The sequence below is a fragment of the Sinohyriopsis cumingii genome, chromosome 6 (assembly GCF_028554795.1).
Source record: "Sinohyriopsis cumingii isolate HCF-2022 chromosome 6, ASM2855479v2, whole genome shotgun sequence".
In the NCBI taxonomy this organism is placed as follows: domain Eukaryota; kingdom Metazoa; phylum Mollusca; class Bivalvia; order Unionida; family Unionidae; genus Sinohyriopsis; species Sinohyriopsis cumingii.
This window is the reverse complement of record NC_142966.1, coordinates 166,299,379-166,322,617: the sequence shown is the minus strand read 5'-3', so window position 1 is coordinate 166,322,617 and position 23,239 is coordinate 166,299,379. Positions and strand designations below refer to the sequence as shown.

The 23,239-nt window shown below is 37.3% G+C and overlaps 1 protein-coding gene across 1 annotated transcript in view; it reads right to left on the bottom strand.

Annotated features, from left to right (window-relative positions):
* The window catches only part of LOC149798476 (aldo-keto reductase family 1 member B7-like), a 43,412-nt gene extending 34,627 nt beyond the window's left edge, over positions 1-8,785 (bottom strand). Inside the window, exons 1-3 of the mRNA XM_089963677.1 lie at positions 8,619-8,785; positions 4,328-4,495; positions 997-1,113 (exon numbers count right to left, since the gene is read on the bottom strand). Coding sequence (XP_089819803.1) covers positions 997-1,113; positions 4,328-4,495; positions 8,619-8,690 — 357 coding nt within the window. The 5' untranslated portion in view covers positions 8,691-8,785. The remainder of the gene's footprint in view (positions 1-996; positions 1,114-4,327; positions 4,496-8,618) is intronic.
* Between the last annotated feature and the right edge of the window lie 14,454 nt (positions 8,786-23,239).

Sequence of the window (23,239 nt, the reverse complement as noted above, 5' to 3'; positions counted from 1 at the left end):
CTGTAAATTCCTGCGACAACATACTAGCGAATAACGTATGTGTCTAGAATGGTCCCACTATATGATTTAGCTTTCGCAACTTATAGGTCAATCCCCAGTAGGTGTAATGCGAACCACCTCGGTTATTTACAAAACAATTATTAACCGATAAGTTACAAATGCATCGAGCAATGTTTTCATTCGTATCTTTTTGGTCAATCCAACAGTCATTCAATCATAGAAATACCTAAGGTGGTCCAAATTGATTGTGGTTTCTCTTCTTTTGCGAAGGTATTTGTGGCGAGCAAACTGTATAATTTTTCTCTAAATTACATCCGAGAAAAATTTTGTCTCGAAGAAAAATGCTCTGAATTAGTAATTTAGTTCCGCACATGTCATTTGAAATACTTCTTCTATTTCTGTTAAACAAAAATATGCAGTGGATGTATATCAATGCAGTACTTTACAGAACAAACTTAAATTTTGTTCGCTGGAAATTTCATTCCAAAAGAGATATCGGAATTTATTCAGACTATCTAGGCTACTTCTGGTCTGACCATAACACTGACCAAGAACTTTGAAATCAAAATATAGTTTGATGCATTCACAACTTCTAGGTCAATCCTTGTTTCGTATTACAAACATGATGTGATCCAACGGCAGAGATCGTCATTTTTTTTACGTCGCAATATGACTAAACCTAAAAGCGTATTATATATATATATATATATATATATATATATATATATATATATATATATATATATATATTCTGTCAACACGTGTACATTAACAGAGCATTTTTATTGATGTTGTACAACCTGCTGTAAACAAATAGGAACTTTCTTTTTCTGCCTCAAAGATTACATTTGCATGCCCTAAAACACTAAGGCGTTACAAATGCATCGAACAATGTTTTCATTCGTATATTTTTTGGTCAATCCAAAAACAGTGTCCCGCTGAATTATTGTATGAAAAAAAGTATCAAGGAGAGAAGGTGGTTGATGGATGTCATACCTTGAATCCCATTGGCCAATGAATGAGGTAGAGATCTAAGTACTTTAGTTGAAGTGCCTTCAAACTGCCTCGGCATGCTTCCTCAACTAATGCCGGATCGTGAAATGTATTCCAAAGCTGGAATTGAGAGGGTTATACGTAGGTAAAATCTAAACTTCCTCGCTTTCTGAGTTATGTACATAAAAATTGCCGTCCACGTTTGTAAGCGTCATTTACAGGAAATGCATTTAAAAGAAGTAAGGACATAAGATATGTATTCAGTGCCTTTTTGTCATTTTATGTGGAACATTTTTCAAGTCTGAAATGTCTGAGGTTGTATTTTCTCCTTGTGATCTTCAACCTTTATAAGCCATTTTATGACTGTAAATTGTGTAAGTTTTGTGGCTGTTGAAAACATAAGGACATGAATATGTCGATGACGCTGATTAAAATGATTGAGATTATATGGTCTTCCATTCTACTTCTTTTTCTGGCCCAATCGACTGTATGTATGTATGTATGTATGTATGTATGTATGTATGTATGTATGTATGTATGTATGTAAGCTAATCACATTTACTATGTCTTGTTTATTTATTAAGAGAGTATCTGACGTTTAATAAAAGAATACAATAGGTGTCGATCCCCTTCTTCATGATTACCATTACGTAGTTTTAGTTCCATGAAATTGTCACGGAATTGTATGTGAGTTATATCATTATGTATATGTGTTAAAAAATGTACTCGGGTTTCGTTGCCGCGTACAGCGTCAGCCGAGGGTGGTATATTTTTTCGGCTCTAGTTATTTTGAAATACTGACTGAAACACAAACTATGCTGCATGTGCAAATTGCCTGCAGCGGAAAAAACTAAGTACCTAGATGCGCATATCTGTCACGGCTAGTATACATACAGAGCAAATTCTCTATAAACGAATTACATTACGACGAGTCTTGTCAGGAAGCTTACTCCTTTACGGGAGCAAATATGGAAAAATAAAAAAAAAATACAGGAAGGACTGGGTTTTATGCCTTTAAGTCGTTCAAAAGAAGAAAATCCAGACCCCCCCCCCCCGTATCAAATATAACAAATGATATTACAAAACACTACAATACAAAAACACATTCTAATAAAATGTACAAGCACCAAGGTACTGTACAACAAAAAAACTAACAAGCAATTAAGGTAACATATATTTTTTTAGACAATCTGGAACTCATTCTCAATTTGACACAATATCACATACAAAAAGTATTCACGGTAGCCCCAGACCGTCCATCGAACTGTATAATTATACTATTTATATATATTATTTATTTATATTTGGTACACATAATCCCAAGCCGAGCAACTAAACTATGTCCAAAGTTAAGCAATTGCATTATTCTCGTGATCCTGTTACAACACAACTAATAATCTAATCTAAAACAATCTTGCGCACAAACTAACACGCTTTTAATCACGCCCGCGTGATTGAGCATTTCAATCCCTTTTCAGAAATGAAGCGTCAAGATGCTTCAAAATGAAAATCTATATACAAAAGGGAATGTTTTCCATCACGTCCACGTGATGGAGACTTTCAATCCCTTTTTGTACATGAGGTACCAAGGTACCTACTCATATAACCAACACATAAAGCAAATAAAACAAATGATAAATACACAAGCAAATGCAATACTCATCCCTAATGGAAACTCCAGATTAGACCAAACAACAAGTGTTATGGCACAAAATGTACCAAACCTTTTGATACACACAATAAACAAGTAACTTATGCTAAGGCATAAAATAGACACAAGCAACACCCACTCACAAACAGTAAAACAATGCAGTATATACACTTTATTATTTTTATCATTAGGATCTAAAGGCAAAGCCTCTTTTCAAAAAATGTTAAGCCTTAAATAAGGAACAAAAACTGAGACGAATTTGATCTAGATAATGCCGTCCGTACACAAATATGGTGACAATATACAACATCAACACCACAAACAACACACACTGGACTTTACAGACTCTTTCAGAGTCACTAATATAGCAAACAAATAAACAAAATAAGGGGAAGAAAACTACTTCAAAGTTTATATAACTTTAGAGGGAGCTAGAACTCTCCTAAGTTATTGTGAGAAAATGGAAATCAGGCCCACTGCCAGCCTAGGCAAAGGGAAGATAGTACATTCTCTCCAAACCTCAAAGGAATAATCAAAACAATAACATTTGACGAACAAAACAAAGAGTAATGCTGCTAAATTATTTATACTATTTTATTAATTTTATAACACAAACATTTATAACACATTGGTGGGTGGACAGGGAAACCCATAGCATACAACACTATCTGGAAAAACCCAGGGTGCCACTTCTATGTCCTAAGCAACCATATATGTTGGGATGGGACTAAGAGGTGTTAACACCTTTAAGGGAGCAAATCTCCAGCTGTAGAGCTGCCTTATGCATGGTTTGATGTGGAGTCACAGAACTCTGGTTGGTTTCTTGTGACGTGTACGCTGTGTCTGGTGACGTGGGTTCGGAAGAGTGTACTGGTGTTCTCGATGCGAGGGACCAAGGCTTCGCGACCATCAGGTCTGTGTTGAATGTGAGGTCTCTCGAGGGATCCTTCAACAGACTGAGAGGGGAGGACCATCCGTGGGCGCTTCTCTGACCATTGACTAGAGCGAGTGGAACCGGAGTTACATCTTGGACGTTAAATGGGCGCCACGATAGTTATATATATTACGTGTTCCATGTTGTTATTTTCACTATTGCTATCTGAGCAAATTTACATGCATTTCAATATCGTTATTTGAACGATACATTCAAATTTACATGCATTTCAATATCGTTGTATGATCGATACATTCAAATTTACATGCATTTCAATATCGTTATATGAACGATACATTCAAGACTTTGTTTATATTGGGGTTTTGTTCATATACTTTTTTTTTTGATCGGTGATAGGACTTAATTCACGTTTGTTTGAAAGTCCATTTGTTAAATTCATGTTCGAGTTTTTTTCGTTGAGTTGCTTGTTGTTGATAGTTCCATGTTAGGAACCTTATAATTTTCCTTATCTTTTTGTTTATAATGGTGTCAGATTTTGTCAATATTTAATTTGCGTTTATAAATAAATACCTTATTAACGCAGTTGTTTTGGGTGTCTTTCCTAATCCAGTTCCAGTCCCAACTCGGCTTCATCTTGTGACAGAAATATTGATCGAACTATCTGGTGCTTCAGATCAGTCAATCAAACAATCGATCAGTCAAACTTGATAATATTTTCGTTTACACACACACACACACACACACACACACACACACACACATACATACATACATATGTTATTCATTACCTTGGTTACAATAAAGAGATCCTCTCTTTTGACTTTGCCACCAATAATATTATCATGGATTGCCTGCCCTATCTCAGCCTCATTTCCATATATATAGGCACAGTCAATATGCTTGTAACCAGCTTCGATGGCAGCATCTACTGCGACCTTTACCTCACCTGGCTTGGACTTTAATAAAAAAGAAAATTTAAAAAATACATCGCCTTCATCTCTTTCCACCTTTGGGTCTTTCATCATTATTTTTCATTTTATCTTCATGGGTGAAATGTATATGAAGCCTAAGGGTCTTAAAATTCAAATGCTATAAAACATAGTCACGTTTTACAGCATGTCTTTGTGTACACATATGCAACAGTCATAATTGTGTTTTCTTGAAAATTCTATATTAATTTTCTATGGATGGTTATATGTTCAGAATCAAACAAACAAAAAATTCTTATTGACATCAATCCTTCTTAATTACTTATTTCCAATTATGATCATATCGATTATCGATCTGCCTGTATGACTCAACATGCTGATTGGTTTTTCCGGGAATTTTCTGAATACATTTACCGACAGTTCGGGGCGCAGCCTGTTTTATTGCATTAGCAACATTAGATTGGTTTAAGTACATCCGGGTTGAAGGCTATAAATAACATTATTCAGAACTTGCAGAAGTTATAGTTCACTCAGGCACGCTCCAACCAAATATTATTCTTCATCTGTTTCTTAACAAAATGCATACTAGACCCGTTAATATTAGACAGGCCTGAGTTGCCATACTATTTCATCAATATATACTATATGTGTTGCTCTATATATGATAACTGCAATACAGAATAGTGGACTATATTTTACGGATATTGTACGTGTAATACCAACGCAATGTTTTGAAAATTAATTTAGGAGTCGTTCGACATACGTTTGACTCGTACAGCCATAGCGAGCACACCAAATACCGTGATACGTAGCGATCAATAGGGACGAGGAAGCAAAAGTACATTCAAAAGTGAGCTAATCGATACTTCTGTGGTCATACAATACTTGAGTTTCAATACATGTTGTATATCATAAAACTGCTGGTGGAAAAATGGTCACATCAACAAAAAATATCGTTCAGTGTTTGAGAGAGAGAGAGAGAGAGAGAGAGACTAATTTTTAAATAAGTACATACAACGACAAAAAACAAGAGTTCCAAGTGAAACTGCTATATCTCACCTACTTGACAACAACCTAGCAGCAAAAGACAAGTAATTGACCAAGAAATCGGGGTTAGTTGGACGTTTTCTGTAGCAATTTCTTCCAATTCCATTTGACAATGAATTATCATTCACTGGTGATGATTTGAAAGGATGCTTTCTGTCATATTTTTTCAAGTTCTATTCAATGACTTTTAAAGAGAAGTTTTATTTTTATCTCTATTTTTATTTTGAGAAAAAGCAGCCATATTTTTGCATCATTTAAACACCAGTCATTTCAACGAATTATATTCTCACCTGCTTGATACAAATATGTTTGAATTACCAATCAGTGGCGTCACTGGTGGAGGGGTGCGGCCCGCACCGAGTGACACCATCGGGGGGTGGGGCGGACACACCAAAATGACTCTCTATAAACTTTTTGAATTTTTGTGCAGGAAGGGGGTCACAAACCCTAGTGACGCCCATGTTTCCAATGACCCTTAACGTGCATGAGGTTCACATAAATAATAGGGTTACATTGCTATAAAAATGTTGAGCTTTTACATTGCTATAAAAATGTTGAGCTTTTTAATTCCACAGTTGAAGTATAATGGATGTGCATCTAAAGGTTTGGGACCTATTATCATACAGAAAAGGGAACAGTTATTACTGACTCTACTTTCCATGATTGTCAGCAATCCATTTAAACGTTCGGGACTTATGGCCATAGAGCAATCAATCTAAAAGTTCGGGACTTATGGCCATGCAGCTATCCATCTAAAAGTTCGGGACTTATGGCCATAGAGCAATCAATCTAAAAGTTCGGGACGTATGGCAATGCAGCAATCCATCTAAAAGTTCGGGACTTATGACCATGCAGCTAAACTTTAACCGAAACATTAACCAAACCTGATTGAAGGTATGTGTACAATGAATGGTGACCGTCTCGCTAATTCTATAATCCAGGTATATTGCATATCAATTCCTGAAAGAAAAACTAAAAAATAAATCTTAACCAAGATTTTCAAATGATCCTAACCTTCCTTCCGGGATATATGCGGAGGGGGTGGGGAGGATGCATGAAGTTAAAAGTGCAGTGATTATTCGTTGTACCGCCAAGGTTTGACAACAATTTCTCTTTTAATTTGCAACATAGTGCCATAAGAAAAATATAAACTTTAATAGAAAACTTGACCAAGATTTTCAATTGGACTTGACCTTGTTTGGAGGGGTACTGGGAGGTGAGGTGACTATGAAATGAAGATCGGTGCTTACTGAGTATGTGGTCCTGGTATGAAATCAACGACTAACACTGTTTTAGACGTAGAACAAAAAAAAAAAAAAAAAAACTATAACCAACTTTAATTAACTTCCACTAAATCTGATCCAGTGTTAATGCCGAGCGCATAAATGTGTGACTCCTATGCGAAAGCTGGTGAGACATACATTGAAATGTCTTTGATCCAGTTGTTTTTGTTTTCTCGGTAAAATTTGGTTAGATTCTGTCCAAAAGTTTATGAAAATTCATTTAAACTTGTTTTCTTCCCCCCCCCCCCTTTCCAATTTTATTTACCGCGGTCAAAATCTATAATGGCTTGACACAATTTATATTAATCTGAAAGATCTTCATACCGGAATGCTTTTGAATTTTAGGCCACATTGATAGCAGATCTTTATATCGGAATGCTTTTGAACTTTAGGCCACATTGATAGCAGATCTTTATATCGGAATGCTTTTGAACTTTAGGCCATACTGATAGCAGATCTTCATCATTTGTAAAATCTTTAAAGGCCTTTACTCTAGAATTCTTTCTTTCCAATGTGGTGAAATTATGTTCAAAGGTTGTTGATAGGCTTGAAGGTATTTCTATATTTCTATATATATACCGACATCCATCTTGGTGATCTGGTCGACGTCATTTTAGTACCAGATTGCTTTCTTCAAAATTTGGCTATATTCTGTTCAGCGGTTATTCAGAAGAAGTTGTTTCAATGTTTGTCTATGTGTAGCAGCGGGAGCCATATTTGATGACGGATCGGCATCTATTGTAGAGATATGAAAGGTTTGATAGAGGTCGGAATCAGTAGTAAATATTTAAGATGGCTTCATGTCTAGTTACTTTGTTCAAATTTGGTTATTCATACACAACCGAAATACCTTCATGCCCAGAGGCTCCCTACAAGGTTGGTTGAAATTGATTCAGAGTTTGATTTTTAGAAGTTGAAAAATAGCAATTGTTGACGGACACGAGGATAACGGACGACTCAAAATACACTTCCGACGCGGGGCCTAACTTAGATAGAATAGGCAAGAGAGCACATGCCTCGGAATAGTGCTGATTTAATGATGGAAATTATGTAAAATCAGCTTATTCAGATAACAAAAATATTTTTAAAATTCAAAACAAAATTGTGCTTTAACTTTAAATTTATCGCATACACCCACTTTTAACCTAATTATAGTTCCCACACATCCTCCTTAACCTCTGGCTGGACACTGAAGAACACTAGTACTTACATTGAAACCAGAGTCAGATTAAGGCCTTTGGGGGCCCTGGGCGCAGCCAACATGGGGGCCCATAGCTGTCCTGCCTTGTCGATATATATGATTACAGTACTATTAACAACACTGCCTGTGAAATCAGAATATAATATACGGGTTCCCTTGAGCATCGCGGGCCCTGTCCTTTTAATAAGACGATAATACACGGGGCCTCGGGTGCCCTGGGCACATTGCTCACTTTGCCCTATGGATAATCCGGCCTTGCTTGAAACCATTGCAATTGAAATATAAATTGAGATAAAATTCTTTATTTTCATCCCTATGAAGTGGTGAATGGTGAAAATGTACACAATGAAACATTAGATTAATAGTAAAGTTATTTACAAACTGTAAATCGTATATATCACTGATTTTTTAAAAATTATTTTGACATCAGTATTGTTATTCGAGGGTGGGAGTTTTGCCGAGGAAATGTAGTATAAAAAAGTCTGACGTGAAATTGAAAACGGCGAGCAACTTTAGTATTCGCATTTGAAAATCAATAAGTTATCAAGGCCAGGGAAAATATTACGAGTCTCTTTCGTCAAAATTAAAGTAAAATCATGGAAAGGTAAAGCACAATTACCTGCCATGTACCCAGTCCAACAACTGGCATTCGGTGTCCCGTTTGAAGTTTGATATCGTTGACAGGGTACATTCTGATATTTCTTCTTCAGTGTTCTCAATCTTACTGTTTCCAATTCCTGCGGCGTTTTCTTAGTAGTGACTCTCTCGCTTTAAATATAGCTCATTTGGTGTACTGTACTGTATTATAAACCCGGCCTTACTGTTTATCGTTTACGTCATTTACTTGGCATACAAGTAAATATATCAGGTCAAAAACAAGACTTCACATAAGGTTATCAGGGATGTAGTCGATATTTGTCACTTCTAATTGATGGGAATATCGCTCAGACATTTCCGTCAGGTGGTGTTATTTCAATACTTGACGGAAATGGCCGAGTAATGTCTTCAAATATGAATTCTGGTTGTCTTAGAATATGGCAGTCAGCAGAAATAATGCGCTCTTCAATCTTTTTTTACATTAAATTTGCTAACTCGCTGATTTATATACTATAATTAAACGTGTCGTATTTAAAACATAATTATGCAATTGTAAACATATGCACTGGCAGATCTTTGACGACTATGGTTACATTTAGGCTCATTTATATGCGAGTACATACGATATTCAAAACAGTAAGTGTTTACAATATTAGGGACCTGTTACTAGAGATTAAATTTATTATTATTCATGTTTCAATGCAAAGTCTGTAGTCCTCAGAAATTTAATTCAAAGTAAAGTATGATGTTGTTTTTTGGTTCAACGTCATTTTTCAGCGCATGATGGGCTATACAGGGTGGCCAGTATAAATGGTGGAAGACTACCTCGAAAAAAATCCCAGTAAGAACTACCAACCCACGGGAAGATGCTGGCAACCATTCTCACATACCTACATTGACCGAACCTGAGACTCGAACCCATGCGGACAGAGGTGAGATGGCACTGAGCGGTAAAGGCGAGAGTTTTAGACCAATGAGTAACCTGGGACCGTCCAATTAAGTAAATGGAAGATTTATATTTTATATTACTCTTTTTTTCAGCCTCAGCTTGAGGAATGCAGGATACCACATATGCACACACAATGCAGAAGATATCAAACTATATTTCTTAAGATTATTCAAGAAAATGAGATTCGACATTGTCATGTTTATGATACTTTGGTTACGTATATCTGATTTAATTTATATTTATTTTAATTTTATTGTTTGTTTGTCAGCTTTAATTTTTTTGTTCTATTACATGATATTTATAATATAATCTTGTTTATGTGATTTTGATTTTTTTCAGAAAATAGTTTGACCTTGAGGTTGTATTGGATACGTGACCCTAAACTTATAAATAGTGTTTAGTGAAGTAAACAGGTCATGGTGAGAGTACGTGACGTAAACATTATCACGTGACCCTCATCCGTGCATCTGTTTTGCGCAGTATTCATTTTTATACCATTGTTGTAGAGAAATAATCTCAGTCTGGACTTAAAACATTTGATGTCAAGTCGTTTCCTTCTCTTGTAACCGGTTTTCGAGTTATATGTTAATTTTCCTTCAGATTATTTGGATTCTAAAAGTTAAATTAGTTTCTCTGGAAATATTTTCAGTGTTCATACATAATTCTTGACCAAAGACATTCCTTAAAAATTTTATTCGGATTTCCAACACCGGAGTGTTATTTCTTTTATTCCTACAGGGAACTGTAGACTACAGTACTGTACTGGAATAAGCATACGTCATCGCCTTCCATGTTGGATTCTTCGTCGTTGCTCAAACTTGAATTAAGTAGCATTTCATTATTAGGACTTCCAAAATTGTATTCATGAATTATTCTTGGATTATTTTTGGATTTGAATCTTAAAGCCGTAATTTCTTATTTGTTCCTTTTGATAGTGGTTTTTTCCCCAGGGTAATACAGTATTTGTTAAATGTTTCAATGCTTGTTGTTTTCACTCTTTCTTTTGTTACTGTTTATTCGAGATTAAACACGTAACATAAGACGTTAGACAATATCAATCTTTCTGTAAGAGTTAGAGAAAGTGTACACGTTGCAAATTCGCTTGTTTTAAAACTGAACACTTGAAAACTTTTTTTGTATTATTGCAAATGCAACCAAGGAATTCATATGGTTTGAGGAAACACTCAACATTTCAATTTCAACGGAGAAACACGTACATAGACAGATATACACACTACCACACAAACACGCGTCCACACACAACCATGCACTTACACACAAGAAGAATTTGTCAGACAAATTTAAAATATTATGTATGTTCTTATATTCCATGTGACTACTGAATGTTCGGTGAAAAATCTGTCATGAACCAACCAACCAACAAAAAAAATATTGTATTAAAAAATCTCAGTATGAGGAAGACATTTTCATATCTTAGGTGAATCTGGGTCCTGTCCGTTGCCTCCTGATAATGAGTTCTTGAATATTCACTGAGAGAAATGCAAACATTTGATCTTGTACACAACGCTTTGTCGTTTGGTTTTGATTTCGTTTTCTTCTGTTTTTGTTTGTTTGTTTTTTAGTTTCGGTGCTGGGAGGGAGGAAGGCATAGGATGGGGTAGACACGCTTACTACCAAAGATCAATTCTCCAAATGTCAAAGACCATTCAACCAACTGTCATCTACCATCTGTCGAAATCTCAAAGACCATTCATCCAGTTATCAAAGATTTTCTACATCTAGTCCGCGATTGTTTCCCCCTTGTTCCTAGCAGGAGCAAAGTTTCTGAGAAATCGGTAAAGTGCCTTTTCGACGCAGATACTTTGATTGATTGGTTTTTATGAAGCCAATAGTAAACACCACTGTATAAAGTATGAGAACAGGTCTCTCTATGCGTTAATGGTGGGGTGATGGTGAAGATATAGATGCATATGTGTATCTGGGTTTAAGCGCACGTCAGCACAATAATAGTTGTATAAGACAAATTTGTTTAAAAAGAACTGGAAATATAAAAGAGTTGCGATTTTCTAGTACGTCAGCATAAGGTTTCCTTACTAAATTCACACGCAAATAATAATAATAATAATAATAATAATGTGGGTTTAACGCCATGTTTTAAGCACTCGATGGGCTATACATGGCGGCTTGTAGAACTGGTAGAGGAAGAACCCAGCAAAACTTAGCTAAGAACCTCCGAGAAGCTACTGGTGAGCTTTGTCTTATACTCACATCCACGCTTTCAGAGGTGTGATGATAATGATTTGGTAATAGCGCTTTGCTTAGCCACTCGGCCACCCAGGGCCCCAATAATAATAATAATAATAGGTGATACCCTATGGACAATGGGACTGTACTGTTAAACTGGGAGTGAGTGTACGCTGGGGACAATGGGAATTTAACATGGGGAATTTTAACATATAGGTTCCCAATCTCACATATTTTGGTTTAATGAAGCGTCTTAACTTTTCTACTTTCTCTTCTATCATATCTTGTACCAGATCCCTGGCTACTTTCAGGCTAGTGACAAAGTCTTGGATACCTTGATACTTCCATTCCTTCTCATGCCTTTCCACCAGACAGGCTACCTCCATGATCCAGTACCAACAGTCCTTCAATTTGTTGAACAAATATATTGCCATCTTCGTGTATTCAATGTTGAATGGCGCGAAAGATGAACGCTTTGACTTTATATTTATCATGCACGGACGTGAAGGAAAACATCCATTACACTCACTTCACATATTATCTACTATCCACACACGCGGAGAGAAGAAAATACAAACCACACACTCTACTATCCACAAACGGGAAGGAGAAAAAAAAATAAAATTATACTATCCACACGTGGGAAGGAGTAAAAACAAAAACAAAATATACTATCCACACACGAGAAGAAAAACAAACCCAAATTATACTACCAAAAACCACAATATCTACCATTCACACAAAGGTATGAAAACGCATTAAAACACTCTCTACTATCCACACACAGGAAGGACCGAATAACAAACCACAAATATACTATCAACACAAAGATGAGGAGCAAAAAAATATATATACTATCCACACACGGGAAGGAGAAGAAACAAAACCAAAATAAAATATCCACACATCAGAAGGAGTAAAGCAAACCCAAATTATACTATCAAAAACCACAATACCTATTATCCACACAAATGTACGCGAACACTTACAAACCCCAAATATCTACTATCCACACAAACGTATGCGCACTTATTCAAACACACACTCTATTATCCACACAGACTTATGTGCACTTATTCAAGCACGATTTTGCAGGAGGTTATGCTTTGTGGGCTTTTGATTTCACTCCAGACCTAGGCAGCGACGAGGGACATTTCCACCCTATAAAATCAGGCTAGATTCCTGTGGAACTTCGGTTTGCAAATCCTCTACCCCCAGATAACACAGTGATTGTCATCCTGTATGCCGAATCGTCGGCCCAAAATGTCTTTGCCCGTTTGCAACAGGAAAGCTTCTTTGGGGTTTTGTTTGTCGATGATGACAATTTGGATAATTCTTTGCCGTGCGTCAATGCAGCATCTTTCAAAGTGTGCAATCCTCGTATCACCATTGGTTTGAATACCGGAACCACCGAACGAAAGGCCGATTTCAACATATCCCCTAAACCATGTCCTCGCTGTCGAGCGACGCCTTGGTAAACTGGATACATGACTTACGTATCGTTGGGGAATCATTTTCGAAAATGGAGTTTCACCGTGACTTTCCCTTTGGTGAATTGAATGAAATATTATGTCCCAGATCTCCTTTTATTACAATGTTGACAGTGTCAAAATACGACTTGCTGACGGTGAAATAGTGAGGATGTACAAATTCGCGGTGAACGTGATAGGTATTTCCACCTTCCTCGTCAGCGTTTGTGGCAGAATCCACTTTAAAACGAATGACACGCAGTAACCGCACGGAGGTGTGTCCCACCACGTTGTACTCCACCACATCGGAGTACACACAGATCAAATTCAGTCCTTGGTTCTTTTATACCGGGGAACGAAATAACTTGGTAAAATAATCATTGTCGGAAATGACTGGTAATTTATTTTTGCTGATCATTGTCATCCTCATCTCATTGTTCCCGCCCAAAATGTCCAAAATGTCAGGACACAATATAATGGACAACACTTTACCCTCCAGAAATTGTATCAGAGGGCGACGAGCCACTTAATTGTACTCAATGGTGACACTTTTCCTGACACTCTCCAAGGCTTTACCAAACAGTATATTAGGCCTTGTAGCTATCGTGCTCACCAATGGTGAACTCTAAAATAATAGCCTGAAGGAACTATCAAGTTATAGGTCCACTTTTGACTTTGTGAGTTATGTGTTTTATTCTCATATTTTACATTGGTATTCAAGGACAGTTGCACTTGTTCGTCATGAACTTCGACCGCAACAAAATTAGATTTGGAAGGACATTTAGGACTTGTGTCAAGTGAATGATTTCCACCAAAACTACTTCTCAGCGGGTTTTGTGATCCAAGGCCTGTGGTAATTTGGCCGTGTAACTGTCACTGGGCAAGGTAAGTAAAACTGTTTGTTGCTGTTCTTAATTCCAGAGTAATGCTGTCCGAGGGGTCACTGGAAGTGAGAGGAGTGTTTCCGCCCAAAATGTTGTTGTCTTTATTGGGGGAGGGGGTGACTTGCGCTGGGCACAAGACTCCCGTTGGTCCCGTTCGATGAGTATTTCAGGTAAGGATTGGGAAGAAGGTAATCGATGCAATTGTTCCATGAAAAAGTCCACAATTGTTTGTCACAGTATTGCAAATTCAAATTGGTAATAACCGCACCGATGACACAATGCACCACAAAGATTTGGCAGAAAAAAGACGATATGAGTTTTAGGCACATCTTCTCCATACCACACCCACGAGTGCTGCTTTTGTATATCTTGCAGAGAAGAACTCGGTGAAGGAGTGGTCACTGTGGTAGCTGAGACCCTGTGGAAGGTCATGATGGTCAATTCCATTTATAGTCGATGACTTGCGAAGCGTCGATCCAAGAATCAAAACTTGGAGGATATACTTTCCAACGTACTTGGACTTCTTTGACACTTCATTTTCCCACTTTCCGTTTTATTCGTGCGAGAATGATTTAGATGTAGTATATTTCGTCTTCTTTTTGGTCACACGTTGTAACTCGGGCAAGCAAAACCTTCCTTTTGACACTTCCCCGTTTATGTGTCCCAGTTTATAGACGGCAGAGTGACGGCCATGGATTCGTCCAGTGACACGAAACAATTCGGTGGTCCTGTTGAATAAGTAACCTTTGTCGAAAGTGCATTTGGTTTTGCCAATGTGCACCCAATCTCCTGATGTGAACACTACATGTTTCTTGAGGACAGCCGTCATCGGGACATATCAAACAGGCGCTCACAAACAGTCACTTCGTTGTCGTGAGTGACTTCTTGGGGGGCACGTCCGATGCTCCGATTGTAAGATTGTTTGTACGTTTAAACCAAGTGCGGTAAGACGTCGACTTAGTTGGGAATGTGTTGATAAAATATTTCCATATGCGTTCTTTGAAAGTGCGTTGAAAACATTCCAATATGATGGCTTTGGTTTCGGGATTCTCGGAGATGAAAAAATGAATGTCATGATTCTTTAATTCTTTCTGGAAAGCTTCTTTCAGAAATTCGGTGCCTTTGTCGGTTTGCCGTGGAAGAGTGTGACAACCATTTTGTTCAAAACCAATTGGAGAACTCGCACTAATTCACTGCTCGATTTGGAAGTCAGTGGCACGACACATACAAATTTGTTTTATAAAAGACGTAGATGGCACAAAATAAATATTTGTAGCCACGATTGTAAGTGGCTAAATGAGAGACATCGGCTAAATCGGATTGGCATTGATATCCTCCTCTCGAGTGCGACTTCTGGAAAATTTTCCTCGAATGGGTTTTTGTAAAATGTACTTGGTTTTTACTTGTAACCATCGTTGCATTAGATGTAAACGGAGACTTTCCATGCGTGGTTTGGAGTTTCTGAACTCGTCCGTAACCTGCAGGATGGGATGGATCGTAGTAAATGCTGGCTAAGACCTTCTACGTTTTTTAATAAGTCACTCACTATTCGCTGATGCTACTTTGGATGGGGCGAAATGGTCTTTTGAAAACGGCTTTACATGTCCGATGAGCCACGGGAGTAGAGATCGAAGATAGTGGTGGTGGTGGAGGTGGTAATGGGATGGCTTTGGTCTTCTTTTCTTTTTCCACTTCTGTTTTCCCTTCCTTTTTTGTCACTTCTGTCGAAGGACAAGTTTACATCATCTGTTTAACCCAAGCTTTAAGTTCTTCCCGTTGGGGAGTGGGGGAAAGGTTGAACAAAGACGCTGAAATCTTACTACGAATGGATGCTGCTGACGGTGTTTGAAAGACTTCTCGTACTTCATCTTCCTCAGGCATTTGTGGGGTTGTCTTTCTTGACGACTGGGTGTAGTGGTGGTGACGGTCATTGTGATTGACTTTCCATCAAGGTCTTACAATCTTTCTGAGTGGATAGAGCTGTTTCGTATAAAGCTTTCTGGTAAAAGACTTGTGGTCGTTGCAAGAGTTTACCGTACTTGTGCCTTGTGCGATTTTTCTGTTTCGGAAAAATTGTTGCCGTCAATCAACGATTGCACTTCGTGTTGTAACTGGGACATCTCGGTCAAATTCGGTTTGGGAGGCAAATGCGAAGTTCGTTTTTCTTGCCAACGATGGTATTCCATCTATCGTTTGTAATGCACTAAAGCTAGTCTCGTCCTTCCATCGGATTTATATGGTCACGTCTGAGATCTTTGGACTCCAGAGGTCCTTTTTATCTTCTCAGTCCCTTTTTATCTTGCTCCGACAAGTCCTTCAAGCATTGTTCCCAATACTCCTTTCAGCAATGGTTCTAACAACAGTGGCAAAATTCCTCCGCGTTGTACCAACAACTTCTTCTTTTAACGAATGGGTATTTTCTTGAGAACCATTTCGCGACGAACGTGACGATGTTTGCCTAAGTAATTTTTCTGGTGTTTAGACAAAGATATCGTACCTTTCAAGACATTCAAACATCACTTGGAAGGTACTTTGTGAGCAAATGCCACTGCAGCTGAAGCGGAGGATGTTGTCATCGCTGGATGAGAAGTTTTTAGAGACGTGGGTTTCCATTGTTTCATGGGGTGCATAGAAACACCGGAACGCACTGAAACGCCGGAACGCACCGAAACGCTGGAACGCAGTAGAGTAGAAACACCGGAACGCACATCAGTTATATCTTATATACCATATCGTATATTGGTGGTATATGTATAATTCATATTTGTGACATTTAACAGTAGTTATATAATAAATTAATATGTAATTTCTTTTCTGCAAGTGATGCAACATTAAACTAAAAAGAAGCTGGAAACTGCGCATTTTGGCGACAGTTCTTATAGTAACAAAATTTAATATTAACAGCGTGTAATGCAATTTATACATGAGTTTAATGCTTCAGCTCTTAATAATAAAAACATATTAATATTGATTTAATATTAATTTCTTAAGTTGATTATTATTTTGTTGTGGTTGATACTTATTAATTTTTTCTTGTTATCTTAAGTTCCGAGATGTGTGAGAATTGTACAACCCAGCATGCGAAACAGCTGTATAGTTTGAGTTTAACTATCATGAATTATGCGTGCAAATGGTCTAAATGCAAAGAAACATGCGAGACTGGCGTGTCAATTCATTTCCGTCATTCGTTGACCTTTTTTAAAAATCTTCTGCTATTTGAAGAAGAGTATGGGATAGTGGTAGAAATGGGTTTAATACACAAAAACAAGATTTGGATCATATTTCAAAATGTATTTGTTACATATAACGCACAAATGTTTCAAAATTAATATACAAATAAGGCTTGACCACTCAGAAATAAAATAATATTAAATGTAGCAACAACAGGAATAAACATGCTATTTACTCGTCTTAGTCTTTTGTTTCGTCACTGTCCGTTTTCTTTGTCCTGGTTTCTTTCCACGTGTCATCGCAGCCACAATTTCTGAATGTCCGTCAGATGATGTCATGTATTTACTGTCTGTAACAATGAATCGTCTGAATTTTGTGTAGAGTTTATCTCTTTTTTGGGTAGTTTGTGTCACCCAATCCGTCTTCGAAATGTGAAACTGTCTGAAACTGTCAGCGAGTCGGTATTCACCAGTACCAATTAATGCACTTCTCAAGTCTTTGAACTGTCCGTCCACCAAGTCATTTAAATGAGATACAAATTCTGTCAGTGGCTTCGATTTCCACTCTACAATCTGCTTTAACACGTGGTTAACGGACTCGCAGTTGTTGTTAGTCCATTCGTCGGCGATCAGATCAAGTCGTGTAGGTCCGTTTGCCTTCGTCATCAACTGATTTTTCAGTTTTGACTGAAAATAGTCAATAAATTTTGAGGAAATTTCCCGACAGAAAGACTTCAAGTTTTCACATTTCTCTTCAAAACAAATTGTGTCATCAGCGTCCATAATTCCTCCAAATCCATATGTTTTGTCCTAAATAAGTTTGCGGTCTTTTTTGTCAACGGCGTCGTCTTTAAGTTTGCGCGTCGTGTTTTCGCGAAGGTGTCTGGTACATAAGACATTAGTAGAATCTGGAAATGCGGTCATTATGGCTTTGACCATTGCGTTTCGTCGTCCGTTACAATCACAAGTTTAGTCAAATCTATGTCTACTAATTTCATCTTCAAATGGTGGAAAAAGTGGCAGTAACTCTCAAAGTCGCTGTTGTCGTGCACGAGGACCGGTCCTATAAAAATTGGTGGCTGTCCTGTACGCTGTCTAATTACAGAAAGTTGTTTATAAGAAGTCACAGTCACATGCATGCCACAGAGGTTAAACGTTTTATCCACTCCTAAAACAGTCTGTCCAGTGCAGCACATATTCTTTATGTCAGTTATCTGTTCATCGTCATAAAGTAAAATGCATGGCGTTTTTCCGTTAGTCCATATTAGAGCTCTTACGAAAGGACGGCTTCGTGTAATCATATTCTCAAGTTGCTGAATATGGTCCGCGACAATTTTTCTATGTCCGGTGGTATGTCTCTTAGATTTTTCATACTTGTTTATGTCACGCATTTTGCTGTATTCCAGTCGGTCGAAGTTTGAATTAAGTATCACAACTCTTGGGCATAATTTACCACTTCTTGAATCCAAGCCTCGAAACCCCAATTTTTCCAGTCACGAACATCTGTCCAGTGAGGGTGTAAGTCACAAGCTGCACACACATTGTCATACACATCGTAAGTACCTTAAAGTTGACGAATCTTTTTTTCCCGTAGAGGTCGAGAAGTATCCAGATGAAAACACAAAGCCTTGAACAAAATGAGTTCCCATAATGTGGTACTGCATCGCTGAGGTCACAACGTACGGCATCGCTCTCAGCGCACGACACAGTATTGAACTCCTCTTGAGAATTCCCAATCTTGAATGAAGTCTCTTTAAATGTATTCATATTTCTCGCTTGGTCTTGGTAGTTACAATGAACTATCGGTCCTGGACGTTGTCCCTTTCCATACTAATCGTAATGAAGTCTCGAGCTTGTACATCGTTCCTTTTTCATGCCTAGTTTCTGAAGTCTTCCTTTATTCTTCCTGGACAAAGGTACTACCTTCTCTAAGGTACCGTCATACCTGTACCGTAGTGTGATGGGTGGAAAGGCCATTGGAAGATAAGGACATGCGGTGACCATTGAGTATGTTTCAGAATATCTGAATCTTTATAGATACATCGATCCATATGCAACTTCAGACCACAATTGAAACATTGTACTTCGTATCCCAATCCAGTCTCAGGTCCCAAGTATACAAATCCTGTTCTAGCTAAAACATTCTAATAGGTAATCCTTCCCTATCCGTGGGCCATTTTTTAAACGTTTCCGATCAACTGGCACAATTACAACAGTCAGGCAAGAAGACAAGAAAATGGTATGGTTTGAACTTCAAGTTCTCAGTGGGTCTCTCGATCAATTCTTGCTGTGTCGAAGTCATCCTTCTTGTTGGTGGCTAGTTTCTTGGAACCATGTATTTTATACTGGCATGTCCGTACGGTAACGTGAAGTGATTTGGAAGTCGCACTCGTTTCTCTGTACACGATTTGATACACTTTTTCCAAAGGCCAATTGACGATTTGGTGTGTGTGTAAACGTACAATCTTATGCGGTTCGTAGGTGGTTACTTTAAAGTTTACATCCTGTCCAGTCTGCAAAGCGTTTCTGCCTCTTTCTTTCTTTTCATATCTCTACGAAATGTGATCGTCTTAGCTTGACGGCGAAAAGTCAAATGACTAGATTTTAAACGCCATGGGTCACTTATATCCATGTCAGACTAGTGTATATATAAAGGATCAGTGTCTTCCCTTCCAGTATTAATCTCACTCTCAAACCGACTAGAATTATGGAAAAGCCGACACAGATCGAACTTCTGATCAGAGCTTTGCGAGGTGTCATACGAAAGTTTTCTTCAAACTAGCCAACGGACTATTCTCCTTCCTTCGAGATAAAAGTCAAGATACTTGCTATATCTGTTAGAAGCTTGGACATTGTTCTTCAGAGTGTCCCAATCGTCAATAAAGTATGAAAAGTATCAGAAGAGACAACAGTCAAGATACCTGTTATTAGTGACAATGTCAGGAGAAAGAACATTGGTCTTCAGAATGCCCTAAGAAACAACATGAGTAAGAGAAAGAGAAGGGTTCGAGCAGGAAGAATAAGAGGTACCCCCCCCCCCCCCGCCAAATGAAGAACCCAGACACGTGCAGAAAGAAAGGTGGCTATTTAAATCAGGTTGCCTCTCAATGCTTATGTTAATTAAATATGTGAAGAAAGTTACAAGATGGCATTTGATGGTCAGTATGAAAAAGGGAAAGTAGAAGTAACTTCCATATGTGAAAATCTGTATTTATTTATTTATCTAAAGAAACGAACGATCACCATATAAAGAAAGGAAAAATAATTATTCTCTCTGTATATCTAAAGTTTGTATTAGCAGTAAATATTTACCAGCTCATATATAACATATACTTACACTCACTCGATAAATGTAACTCACGATCAGTTCAGTTATACTCAATTACGTAATTGTTTCGGGCGTCGATGTGGGGAGGAAAATTCCCGGGTGTTTCCCGACTTTCGTCAACATTTTCAAAATTTAAGGACTTTTCGCGGTCGGGAATAAAATAATTATTTCTCCAGACATTTTCCCGATTTCCCGGTAGCGTTGGAACCCTGATATTTCAAACGTTTTCTGGCCACATTGTATTTACCTCTTATAATGACATAGAAAAATATTTTTGCTTTTATGTTTCTTCTGCTACTTAAGCCGAACACCAGCTGCATGAGAATTATGTCATTGGAAATCCCGCTGCATCAACGTAGTTCGAAAACAAGTACACCGACTGCAACAATCTGTTAGGACTATATAAATCAATGTCATATGACATAAAAGGCAGCTTAGGGGTATGTTAGCTTCTCACCGACAAGTTAGTTGAATAAATGAATCAGCAAGATCCTTTCCATCTGACGAGTTACAAAGATAATGAAACCGGTCAGGGACAAGGAGTATCTAGACCACACAAGCAGAAGGACGGGTATGTCTCCATCTTCTTTTCATCGAGGATCTTAGTAACACAAACTTGTGTACAAAGTCTGATTAAAATCTGACCTGGAACATGTCCTTTAAAGTTTTCATAAGCAAAGCCATTAGATCCTAGATCACCATATTTCTATGCATTGATATCATTTAAACTGGTATAACCAAATTCCGCAAGAAAGTAAATAAAATACGAAATGGAAAGATGGAACACAACACAAATAAAGACGCAATGGAAATTATTTTTTGTTTTTAATTTTTTAATTATAAAAGGTCAAAAGAAGTTTTTAGTCATCAGATATATACAGATCTGTTTCTACTGCGAAATTGACATTTGAATTAATTTTCAAAACCGACACTAATCATTGTATGAACCATGCGTATTTGAGTACTAGTTAAAACACATGAGATAGCCATCAAGAATGGTTCAGATCAGTTGGTAGAATATTCCCTATGGGTAAACACAATATAAATATATCCAAACAATACTTCTTACCATAATGACATTAGAGCTAGATCATAAGACAGTTCCACGACATCTGCCGATTTCCACTGCTCATCAGGCCGTCACTATCATATGAATCATAATACACAAAAATCATGTCATTATTGATATTTATATTTGATTTAATTGTATCTGATTTAATATATATTTATTTCAATTTAATTTTTTGTCACTTTTAAAGTTTTAATTTTTCATTCCATGATATTGTAATGTAAATTTATTCACCAGAAATATTGTAAAGCATACTTTTTTCAGAAAATAGTTTGACCGTGACTGTTTGTTTTATAAACACCAGGTGTTGATCTAAATCCTGACCTTGTTACGAAATTAGTAACATCCACGTAAACAAGTTCTATTTTATTTTAGGGTCACACAGGGTATACGTGATCTGTGGCAAGTATTTAGCTTGTATAAACCTTTGAGAAGATGATCACGTGACCCCTTGTTTACGTTTATAATACGATATAACCCATGTTTTGGAGAATTAATCTCAGTTGCAGATGGGCCTTTTCTTACACTAGAAGTTGCATATTGTGCTGCTTGGAGTTATTTCAAATTACTTTGATTCAAAAGATTAATTATGTTATTTTTCTGGAAAATACGTGTGCACATGTAAAATTGTTCAACAAGGACAGTTTTTTAAAATAAAAATTGATTCAGCTAGCAGAAACCGGAGTGATAATTCTTGTTTTTACAAGGAACTGAGAATTCCATATTTCAGATTGCAGCATACGTCACTGGCAAGGCTAGTGATATTTACAATTCACGTCAGTTCACCAAAGTGGTAACTGTGATGTGGTAAAAGAATGCATCCTAAGGAGTTATGAGTTAGTCCCTGAAGCTTATCGGCAAACATTCAGAAACTATAGAAAAGAAGCTGGAGAAACTCATATCGAATTTGCTTGAGAAAAAGAGAAATTATTTGATAGATGGTGCTTAGCCAAGAAAGTTGAACGAGATTATGAAAGTCTCAAACAACTTGTATTACTTGAAGATTTCAAAAACTGTGTCCATAGTGACATTAAGTCTTATCTTGACGAGCAACAGATTGAAACCTTGGAAAATGCTGCTCGAGCTGCTGATGAGTATTCTTTAAATCATAAAGTTCCTTTGTAAATAAAACTTCTACTCAACAGCCTTCTGGCAGAAAAGTATTTCATCCTAATACAGGCCTTTCTAAAACTCAAACTGGCACAACTGCTAAAAATCAAACTTCAGAGAAGCTTGATTCAAGATCATTGTCTCTTCCTACGTGTACCTATTACAAGAAAAAGACACGTTATTTCTGATTGCTACAAATTGAAAAATAGGCATCATAATCAAGACAGACCTATTCCAAATGCTCTTATTTCTAAGATTTTACGGTCACGATCATGTACTGAAAGCAATACATGTGTTGGGTCTAATAAGCCCGTCTGATTTGATTATGGAGAATTATAAACCTTTCATAATGAAGGGTTCTGTATCACTCTTGGGTGATTCGGCGAATCATATCCCTATTAAAATGTTAAGGGACAGAGGGACTTGTCATAGTCTTTTATTGTTGGGTACTTTGCTTTT